General features: G+C 36.0%; 1 protein-coding gene across 3 annotated transcripts in view; it reads left to right on the top strand.

Moving 5' to 3' along the window:
• LOC145685746 (uncharacterized) overlaps positions 1-12,095 on the top strand; it is a 172,132-nt gene that overhangs the window by 104,954 nt on the left and 55,083 nt on the right. For all 3 annotated transcript variants that reach the window (XM_081758245.1, XM_081758243.1, XM_081758244.1), the window contains exons 4-6: positions 3,287-3,527; positions 5,396-5,629; positions 8,171-8,323. In XM_081758245.1, coding sequence (XP_081614371.1) covers positions 3,287-3,527; positions 5,396-5,629; positions 8,171-8,323 — 628 coding nt within the window. The remainder of the gene's footprint in view (positions 1-3,286; positions 3,528-5,395; positions 5,630-8,170; positions 8,324-12,095) is intronic.

Here is a 12,095-nt window from a genome sequence, read left to right as displayed (position 1 = left end):
AATAATAATAAAGTTCTCAGTCAAAAGTTCATTTAAGTAAATACCTTTTTCTAGTAATTTGATGTTTGTAAAGAAAGACAATATAATTGTAAATTGTTGTTGTAACTGGAAAATAATTAAGGATTTACCGCTAGCGATGGTGAGTAGTTGCAAGATTCAAGGTCATCCTTTGTACAAACTCTTTGAGATAAGAGTGTAATTCGTAAGACGTGTATATCACAAAAATGCAGTACGTTGTTCAGCGTCGTAACTTATTATTTTTTTTTTCTGGGAGGGCAAGCATGAATACTTACGCCCCCTAGAAAAAAATGTTTTGGGCCCTCCCGCAAAATTCGAAAATATGTCCCTTATTTCCATCTTTCTCTTAATCTTTGTGGGCACTCCCGCACTTCCCTGGGCCTGTTCCATACATGACAAATTAATTAAGGAGACAATACTGACAAATCCCAAAGCCATACGAATAAATATTATTTCTAGGGCCCCTAATAGTAGACATTTTTTTTACTGAAGTGGGCCCACGATTCATTTTTGTTTTAGTTACCTTTTATGTGCTGTTTTGTTTATGTAATGTAGTGAACCTGTTTGATGCTTCATTTATAATTTCATGATTGTTTCGTATATGAAGTAAGAAAATTTTGTCTTAAAGTGGGGCCCCCTCGAAGTTGCCTCCCTGCTCCCCCCTACAAGTTACGGCCCTGATGTTGTTTTGTTAGTTTGGAGTTCAATGTTACACTTTTACAAGGATATTCATGAGATTAAAACCAAACCAGCGATTTTTCCAGACATACTTTCGACGGAGGAATTTACCTCCCTGAAGCAAAAATAAGTCAGATTGCAATTATTATCAGTCTTGTACAGTCTACATTCTTTAGCAAATGTAGTTCCAGTGAAACTTTCTCGTGCTTTGTTTTTTACTCCTTCCGGACAAAATTATCTGGAATTAAGCTTGACCACGTCAACCTTCCAACATGCATTTTATGTGGGACTTCCTTCTACCGAAAATAAACAGAGAATAAGGGAATCCAAAAAAAATCCGTAGATACAGGCGGGCGAGCGGGGCTGTTGCCCCGGGCGCTGATAGCAAGGGGGCTCCAAACTAACAAGAAGAAAGAAAAGTGTTGGAAAAGTGCAAACAATGCAGCGCCCCGTGAAAGTATTGGCGCTCTATTAAATCAATATTGTTGTCGGTTTGCAAAGAATTTTGTAAAAAAAAAAAAAAAAAAAAAAAAAAATGGTGCTCACTACGCTCGTAACTTAAACATTTCAATATGAGTCACAACAAGTTTTTAATAATTACCTAATAAAAGTTATATATGATTTCATAATGACGATGTAATATGTAAGGTGCCGAATAATGACTTATAGTGTACGGAGGAGTTTTTTTTTCAAAATCAAAAACGGTCAAAGTGTGAAATACGCGTTCGGCGTTTTAATGATGATGAATTTGGTTAGTTAATCCCACTTTTCTAACCAATCGGATTAATTACAACGGTGACAATGAAGGCATGAAAGTGGAAGGGTTGAAGAGACATGCAAGCTGTTATTTGCACGGGAATATTAAAAATGAAAGTAGACAATGGGAATAATAACATTTTCGAACTTGAAGCAGTTGTAGGATAGGAGCTTAAGGGGTCAGTACTTATCCCAACGAATTTCGTCTTTTTCAAAGACTGATCACTACCAGTGATTTTTATATACCATTGATATATGAAAGGCTTTCAATCTCAAGGAATTTATTGGGATCGTTTCTCTCTCATCTATTTGTATTGTCAGGATTTTTTTTATATATATTCGTATCTACAGGGTGACGCAGATAAAAGTACCCGTGTAAGAATAAAGGAAATGCAGTGAAATTTCAGAAACGAAGAGCTGAAATGAACTTACCATTCATTAACAATGAAAAATAGAGAGAAAAATACATTCATATAGAAAATGTTGAAAATGACCCCCTGCGATATCAATACACAGCTCTGAACGTGTGAGCATATTCGGATAGACCCGGCGTAAAGTTCGGATATTGATAGAGACAAGTTCATGGCTAATGTTGTCTTTCAGTTCCTGTATTCTGTGTGGATTAGTTTCATAGACCTTGCTCTTCAGGTGTCCCCACAGGAAGAAATCACATGTTGTTAGATCCGGCAAACATGGTTTGCTGACAGATCGTTCCTAAGAGAAGACATCATGGACTCGTTCCAGGGATACCTTAGAAGTGTCCAGGGATACCAAGAAGTTGCCACATCTTGCTGGAAGAAGCAGCATTATCTTTCCTATTCAATGAGTTGAGCACAAAATGCATAAAAAAATTCCATATATGCAACCGTGTTGAGGGTAGTGTCAAAAAATATCGGTCCAATGGTGCGCGTTCGTGTTACACCGCACCAAACGCCGATTTTTTTCATCATGGAGTGGTTGCTAACAAATAATGTTAGGGTTCTCCCTTGGTCAGTACCTCGCATTCTGTGAATTCACATGACCGAAAAGATGAAACCATGCTTCATTACTCATCATGTAATGGAAAGGGTCTAACAAACTATCCTTGAAGTTATTAAAGAATGCTAGCAATCGACATAATCAATGTGTCGATTGTTGTATATTATTGATTGTTGAAGAAATAACAATCGATAATTTCACAAACGGTTCATTGTTGTAGCTATTTACTCAATTTCAGAAGTAGAAATACTGCATTCACGCTCAAAGGGGATACGGGCTACTTTTAACTGCGCCACCTTGTAGTTGTACGATATTTTTTATGTATCTACGTACATACAAAACATATATAGACATTATATATGCGTGTATAACGTGACGACTAAGAACTGATACCTATCTTACTAATGATGTGGTTAGATTGTTGCAAATAACAAATAACACCGATACTTCTAAATAGGCGTAAATAGTGATTTAGTTGGACCGGAACGAACCAGAACATCGTTCTAGAAAATATTTGTCTTAAATATATTGTAGCTCAGTAACAAATCACTCGTAAACCATATATATATTATAGCTGTTCTTCAGGCTCGTATCTATGGGGGGCTAGGGGGCCGGGTCCCCCTAAATTTTTACTGGCCCCCTAAAATTTTCATGATAGGCTTGCAAATGAACTATTACATGGTGATGAATTGTGATATGGTTGGGTCGGGCCCCATAACTTCTACCGTCCCCCCTAAATTTTTGGGCTGGCTACCGGCCTGCTGTTCTTATGACTATCTTTTTAAATTGAATCACAGGAGCTAACTATGTTATGTTAATAGATGCTTAATCTAATTTATAATAAATATCATTGCAGGAACTCTCGCACCTAGATCTATCTCACAACGTCCTCTCTACATTATACGACTGGGGGTTTCTCAAGCAGCTGCCGTCTCTACGATACTTGAATCTAGCTGACAACGCTTTGAAACGAATTGATGCAAGTGTATTCCAGCATCTGAGTAATTTACAATCCCTCGACTTCAGTAATAACAACCTACAAGTCATCCCTGTAGAGACATATGATCATACAAATTTGCACTCCTTCAAGCTGGACGGTAAGTAACCTATTTTCTCCTATCTAATTTTAGAAAGTAGTTCATTCTTAAATATATATAAAAAAGAACACGATTATTGCGACATCTTGCGTACATCTTCACTTTCTAAATTTAATGAAGTGTTGCTGTAAGTTTAGTGAGCAAAATGTTGTGTCCAATGTGCAATTCCAGTTCAAAAGACCATCGTTTTCTTTATCATTAAAATTTTTAAATAAAGAAAAAAAGAAAGAGGTAAGCGACGCTCTGAATATTCTGTTAACGACGTTCTGTTATGACGTAACATATTGTCGTTCTTTTTCAAAGTTGATTGACTACACGGTATGTTAAGATCTTCCCTTTCATGTAGCAGGAAATTCATCAATCAGATTTTGTGACAAGGCTATTGTTTTATCACAAGTAAATCGCTAATCGTAATCATAATTCTTATTTAACTGTTATTTATTTTTCCAAGGTTGAACGGTAAGCATGATTTGCATAAAATAACCAGAGATCTGTTGCGATTTTTTTTTTAAAATAACACTTTCGTTTTTACTTACTTCCAAGTGACAATAAGAGAAAAGAAAGTATGTAAAACAAATCAAATTCGAGATTTCAACAGAGTTACACGTTTCATTGCTCCTACAATCTAATCTATATAAAGAAAAATAAAAGTGACTGTTTGTGACTTAAGAACTCACGAACCACTTGACTGATCTCTATCAAATTTTCAACATTCTTTTTCAACAGTACGTTCAGTGATGTGTAATGCAGATATTCTGTCTCTAATGAAGTATCGCTAATATTCTCTCTCTCCAAGGAAGAGTCGCAAATAACCTCTCTCTCTCTCTCTCTCTCTAAAGAAGTATCGAAAATATCCTCTCTCTATGAAAATATCTCAAATATCCTATCTCTAAGGAAGAATCGCAAATATCCTCTCTCTATGGAAATATCGCAAATATCCTACTTCTAAGGAATTATCGCAAATATCCTCTCTATAAGGAAGTATCGTAAATATTCTCTCTCTATGGAAATATCGCAAATATTCTATCTCTAAGGGAGTATCGCAAATATCCTCTCTCTATAGAAGTATCGCAAATATCCTCTCTCTATAGAAGTATCGCAAATATCCTCTCTCTAAGGAAGTATCGCAAATATCATATCTCTTAGGAAGTGTCGCAAATATCCTCTCTCTAAGGAAATATCGCAAATGTCCTATCTCTAAGGAAGTATCGCAAATATCCTCCCTCTAAGGAAGTGTCTCAAATATCTTCTCTCTATGTAAGTATATCGCAAATATCATATCTCTAAGGAAGTATCTCAAATATTCTATCTAATGTAGTATCGCAAATGTCCTTTCTCTAAGGAAATAACGCAAATATCCTACCTCTAAGGAAGTATCGCAAATGTCTTATCTCTAAGGAAGTGTCGCAAATAATCCAGGAAAACTGGTTTCGTCTTTGTATTGCAAATGTCCAGCACCACATACGCCTTGAAACGGAATTTTATGGGAATTTAATAAAAATCTCAGGCGAGAAAAAAAATTATTACATTTTTTTTGTGTTAGCTTTCCGTGAGATATATGGTACCTCTAAAGAGATGCCATCGTTTGAAAAACTTATTCAATTGGAAATAATACAAAGCATGATTTCTCTTTCTGAACGAATTTAACTGGGATCTTTGGCCGCTTTAGTAGATTTCAACGAAATCACAAAAAGGTAACCTCGCTTTTAAAGGTTAAGAAAAGTCGGACCAGAAGAAGTGGCTGAAAAAAAATAATAATTGTAAAATTTTACCTAAACATAGAAGTTCTTGCATGTCCACCTGTAAATTAAACATGTTTTAAATAAAATATTAATTTAATTTCTTCTTCTTTGCTTCCTGTCTTGAAGGCAATCCATGGCAATGCAACTGTGCGATGTTTGAAGTGTGGGATTGGCTGCACCACAACAGAAATTACTCGTTTATCAAACAGTTCAGTCCAACGTGTCGGAAACCAGACGTCCTTCTCAACATGAGCCTGGCAGATCTTCAAATGAAACAGTTTTTTCTTCTGCCTTGCAAGACGTGTCCTCAGGCGTGTACTTGCGACAAGACTGCTGAGCTAGTGGACTGCAGGAACAAAGGTAAATCAATTCTCTATGTGTTATTAGTAGCTTATATAGTCCTAATTAATTAGAAATGATGACCTTAACCCCTTGCATTCCAGGTGTTATTTTCCTATAATGTGTGCCGTAATATCGGTTTCATTTCTTACTGTTGAAAGACTGTCTAGATCGTTATATAGGGCATAGTTATTGTGCGCGCGTGAGGAGAGCATTCACATTACTGATAAAAACAATTATTTGTATTGAGGAATATTTTGGCTGAAAAAGGGAAATTCTGATGTCCTGAAGGGATTTTATGCTATTTCAGGTTGGCAACACTGACCGGAGATCAAAGACAAATGTTTTTCTTTTCCGATCTCGAAGTTTCTAATTGTTTATTGTCAAAACAAACACATATGTGTTGTAATTGAATGCTCCCTTAGGCCTGCCATCTACCTTAGAAGGAGAAATAGTAGAAACTAAGTCTTGCCTTGCATCCACTAACAAATTTCAGCATCTTCAGAATTAATATGACCGTTAATAAGGGATACACATTCATGACATCCACATGGAAATTCACTGGTACGCAAGGGGTTAATGACAACATCCTTTAATTTTATAATTCCTCACTTTCACCAGCATGATGGTAATTAACGCAAGGTGAGGAATGTGTTTCATGGATGAATTAGGTGAAGTGAGATGAGTTGATTTTAGTTTAGCGTCCCTTTCAACAGCAAGGCTATATGAGACGTGGACCTACTGATTAACGTGGAATCCGAACCACATGAGCTCTCGTCGGGAATCAAACCCGGGTCTCCCACGCCAAAGGCGCGTACGCTAACCGCTTAGCCACGAGGGAGCTCATGTGAAGTGAGTTGAAAATGATGGTTGAGATTAGGTGGAATGTAAGTTTGTTTCAGGATTGAAAATGAGGTGAAATGAAGGGTTGAATTACGGAAAGTAAGTGGAGAAAAGGGGAAAATTGCACAGAGAAAAAAACGAATGTCGCATACGTATAAACGTAGGTTACATGCGTAAATCCTGTAGTTTTTGGACTTAATGTACGACTATACGTAACATCCTGTAGCACACGTTTTACTGAAAACATATGTTCTACAATACTTTCCGTATAAGTGTTCCTCTATACGTACTTTCCGTATGAATGAAAAAACTTATAATACTTTCCGTATAAGTGTTCCATCTATACGTACTTTCCGTATGAAAGAAAGAACTTATAATACTTTCCGTATAAGTGTTCCATCTATACGTACTTTCCGTATGAAAGAAAGAACTTATAATACTTTCCGTATAAGTGTTCCATCTATACGTACTTTCCGTATGAAAGAAAGAACTTTTAATATTTTCCGTATAAGTGTTCCATCTATACGTACTTTCCGTATTAGAGAAATATAACATATAGCTGACGTATGCAATATACGGAAGACTATTAAATGTCAGACATCCTGCAACGCCATGATATAACATCTAAGCGGGAAAAAAGGCAGTATGTATGTAGAATATCGACCGTACAGATTTTCGTAGTAAACATATGGATCCCGTATATCTGTACAATATACCGCTGTAAGGATAACGGATTTTTTCTCAGTGTGTGAAAGAGATTAGGGGAAAAGAATCTGAAAGGTTGAAGTTTGCGTGAGGATGAGAAGAACGAGCTTTCATGAGGGATGAGGTGATGTTACAGTGAGGAGTAAAGCTTTCCCTGAATATTTGGTAAGTATGAGGAGCTAAAGTTCCCTTGAGGAATGAGATGGTGTAAAATGAGAATGAGAACTTGATATGTATGTGAGTCTGAAGAGTTTTCGCGAAGATGGTGTAAGATGAAGTAAGGATGAGGGAAGAACTCGGCGTCAGTTGAGTGTAAAAGTCTAGAGTTTCCATGGAGAATAAGGCAAGATGAAGTGAGAGTAAAGTCTTCATGTCTGAAGAGTATGAGGTGAGGTGAGATTGGAAACAAATATGCATCTTCGTAATGAATAGTGTGGTCCGAGCGATGGAACAAATACTGTATATCTATTGGATAATCCAATAGTCCTATTTATTGCTGAGTTGGGATATCCTATAACGTATCCGTTATTGAATAACTTATTTTTAAAAAAGTAAAGAAACACTGGTAAGGAACATTTATGTCATTTAAAAAGTGAAGAAAGAGTGGTAAGGCATGAAGGTTTTACTCTTCAGCAAGACGAAGGTTCATCTGATTGGTTGAATGTTATCCTTGTGAAATTTCCGGAAATCAGTTGAACGTTTAGCCGTTCTGCAGCTGATACTGAACTATACAGATAGGATAACGGTCCAACTCACCTACAGCCAGATGCATCAAAAGGGTTATAATATTTGACCTACAACGAGAAAGGTAAAAAAAAAAAAAAAAATCATGTTCGTTATAATCACGTTACTGGAAGTTTGATATTCACCAATCACGTGATTCGTTTTATAAAAAATGTCCTCAGCAGCTCTTCTATTGTTTTTTTGATTTTCATAATCACCTTTTAAAATTGCATTATGTTCATAAGTTGATATTATTCGAAGTCTCTAAATATATATATTTTGTGTTTTCAGGTCTGTCAGATATCCCGAAGGTTGTGCCGTGGTGGACACGTACGATGCTTATAGATAATAACAAAATCCAATCTTTGGATTCCCTCCTCTCCCCTGCGTACTGCGACCTGGAAGAACTGTCAGCAACTAATAATAAATTAGAAACAATCATTGGTAAGTATTTACGTTCATTGATTGCTTGATTCCAGTTTAATGTCTCCTTTCAACACCAAGTAGGGTTGACCAAAAGACAATATGTATATTCGAATCAAGACATCAATTTTACGGTACTTTTTCGAGACGAGACAGCATCAACTTTTGTTTCTTGGCAAACCCTATCTTCTAGGCTTTTATAGTCAAAACAGGGGCAAGATAATAACGTGCTGAAATCGTATTCATATGTACGATCCATGTACATGGCTAATGGCAGTCTTTTCCGTCTGAGTACTCTGAGACGTCACAGTTTGTTGCTCCTATTCTCAGAGAATCATACGGAGAGAACAATGAAAAAGAGCAGTAATTAGATGTAAGATAATATCGTCCATGATTTCGCGGACATTTTAGTTTTGTGAATCCATAGCTACTCGTACACTCACTACACTTGTTTATTGTATTCTCCTATTATGTTTATATGTTTATATACGGCTCTGTGTGAGATTTTCGACACAATGCCAAAGCGAGATAAATTGGTCTTTTCAGATAAGTGTGCAATCTACTGAAGTCAGCCGTTCACAGCAGATGCTTGTTTGGGGCGTTCTTCTTTAATGACGTTGGGTACTTGGACTTGTTGCGAAACAGGTTTCTTTCCTCTCTTACAAGACCACGAGATTAAGAAAATATGTTGGTTTCGACAAGATGGAGTACCTGTCCAATATACCATTACAGTACAGCAATATCGTCATGAGTTGTTTCATGGGCGCGCTATTAGTCGTGGGTCATCGGTGATGCTAACGCCACCTGTCTTGCCACATGTGATAATACATTGTGGGGATTCATAAAAGATCTGGTGGCAAAATAAAGTTGCGATACTACTGACGAACTGGAAGATCTGTGAGACAAGTTTTGACTTATGTTACGCCAGCGCTGCTCCGAAAAAAATGTCGCACAATACCGTTGGCGTAATATCCTTTACCATGAGAATGGCAGCAGTGCACAGACGGATTCTTTGGATCACTAATGGTTTATATCATACGAGAATCTCACAAATTCATTGACAATGGTCTTGTACATTATCAACTACTAGTACTTTAGACGTTGGTTCATTTTGTTTGCTTATGATAAGGATAAAGGAACTTTGTGGCCACCCTGTAAATAAGGTTAAATAACTTTAGTTTATCTTTGGTAAATGTTGTTTAAGTTAACTTTAGTTAATCAAGGTTTTTAATGTACTGTAAAAAAACAGTACTTTTATAGTAATTTTCTTAGCATAAACTTAAACTTTACTCAAGAATGTGATAGTTGTAGCTAGTCAAATACAGTAGAGTTCCGTTTAACCGAATTTGATGGGGCCGATGGTTCTTCGGTTGAACGAAATTTCTCTTAAACCGGAATCGTTTCTTTTTTTAATATAGAGTATTTTATATTTGTATTCAAATCTCAATTGGTCAGTATTTGTATTCAAATCTCAATTGGTCTTTGCTTTTGCAGTACAATACAGTGTGTGTGTGCTAAAATAGATGAAAATGAGGGGATGAGTAAGCTCAACCAACGCATCGTAATTCTTTGATAAAATATTGTTACACCCAAGGTTGTTATAAAATAGATTATCTTCTCATATGTATCTTCATCCTATTATCTCAATGAAGCCAAGAAACAACCGAGCATCGGCACGTCTAATTGGCTACTCTCGTTTCCGCCATGAATGTTGGCACAAAACATTGCGATCCTATTGGGCGGAGCGGGTGGCGAAACTGTGACGTATGGCTTCACGAGTTTGTTGGATAGGCAGATCTCCCTTTTATAACATCCTTGATTACATCGATGTATTATACTCATTGCTGGTATTTTTAAATCGAAGTCGTGCACGACTTAAGGCTTTTTTTTTTTTTTGTTATTCGGCTAATCCGGAAATTCGGTTAATCGGGATCCAGATAAACAGGACTGTAGTGTAGTGGTGTTTAAGAAATGAGTGGTAGCTTTTAATGAACAAGGTTTCTCAACCTGAAGGTCGGGACTTACGTATAAGGGGATCGCGAAGAGAAGTGTAAAAGCTAAAGGTAGTTAGGATCTAAAGTGAACCCCTTCAAAAAATAGGCAGGTTGCGCGCCCAACAAAAAGTGGGCGGAGAGAGCAACAGCCAACGAGCATGCTGCGCACTTGCCACATTTACATGACAACAGACAACAGCGAACTGTAATGTGTGCGCGCAACTCGCCTATTTTCATTTAGTAGCTGAAAAAATATTTTGAATTTTTTAAAATGTTGATAAACGTATTTTTATTTCCATATTTATTATCACATTGAACAAGGAATATTAAACAAAATCTTAAACATATTAAAAGAATCGTTTTAAAAATGGAATAAAAGACGAGTGGAACTAGTCGAAAATTCTCTATTGAAGTACAAGAAAAATACAAACACAACAAAAACTGCATATAATTCAAAATTTAGGGTAATGTGAAACCTGAGCCTTTTGTGGCAGAGTTGACAACCTCAGAGAACCAAATTATCAAATTTCGTCCGTGAAATTATCGTATATTACAAAAAATACCGTATATCCGTTATGCACGTGATATTTGTAGAATCAAATATAATACTACTAATAATTAGAAATTATATATAATAAACATATCTTGAAATCCTCAGTATCGAAATCCAAATCGGTATCATTGCCCTGACCATTTTGTTTTAAATCCATATTAACATTGCTGTGAACAACAATGTTTCCACCTACTCGTAAAAACGTAATTGGCTTTAAAGATGGATACAGAGTTACCATTCCCCAATTCTAAAATCGTTATTAATTTATTTTAGCGGGAATGACTGTTAAAAACCTCAATATGTGTGTTTTATAATTATTTAATACACATCTACAATTTATTTGCACATTCAAAAACTGCAAAATAAAAGTAAGCGTTCTAAAATTATCGTATATTCACCTATTATCGCAAGGGAATTATCATATATAGCATTAAGGCTTAAATTATCGTATATCACGATAATTATCGTATGTTTGGCAAGCCTGCTGCTGTGGTTTTACTAGGCTTTACAACAATCGAGAGCTTATTACGAACCGGAATTTCTCATAGGGAGTCGCTGGCAAGAGGATGTGACAAAAGGATGGCCGTGATATGAAATAGGTCGAGAAACCCTCTTAATGACGAAAACACTTTATCAATAATCATTATACTTTTGAACCCATCTTGAACCCATAGTTTATACTTTTAAACCAGCGTTCCCAACCTTTTTCAACTTGCGGCACACTACGGGTGTTACTTGAATTCTCGCGGCACACACATAGATATTATTTGTAAATATAAAACACAGTGGTACTTTTCCTGTGATTATTGATCTCCTTCTCACAGAGAAGAAAGCTCGAACACTGGTTTTTATTCCCGTGGTAAATGCTTTTTTTTTTTTTTTTTTCATTCTAATTTAAAGATAGAAAATAATTGCAATGAAATATTGGACTCAAGATTTAAAAATACGCTTTCTTTTTAAAAACTGTATCCAACTTTTTACTAAGAAGGAAGATCACTTAATAAAGAACGAACAAACAAATCTAATTTACTTTTAAAACACAAGTGTAGGTACTTTGCCGAAAGGATTGAATGATATTTTAAATTTTCAAATTACGAAATAGTCTGCAACAATAAAGAAGCAATAATGGTCATAACAATTACAACAAATACTTCTTTCAACATTAGAAATGTACAGGACAGTAACACGGTACGAAACTTAAAATTATAGATTCATAGTAGAGGTTCATAGTAATGTGAAATACAAA

The sequence above is a fragment of the Thermobia domestica genome, chromosome 5 (genome assembly GCF_964235325.1).
Source record: "Thermobia domestica chromosome 5, izTheDome1.hap1.1, whole genome shotgun sequence".
NCBI classification, from domain to species: Eukaryota; Metazoa; Arthropoda; class Insecta; order Zygentoma; family Lepismatidae; genus Thermobia; species Thermobia domestica.
Note: the sequence above shows the minus strand (reverse complement) of the source record. Positions and strands in the feature narration are given on the sequence as shown.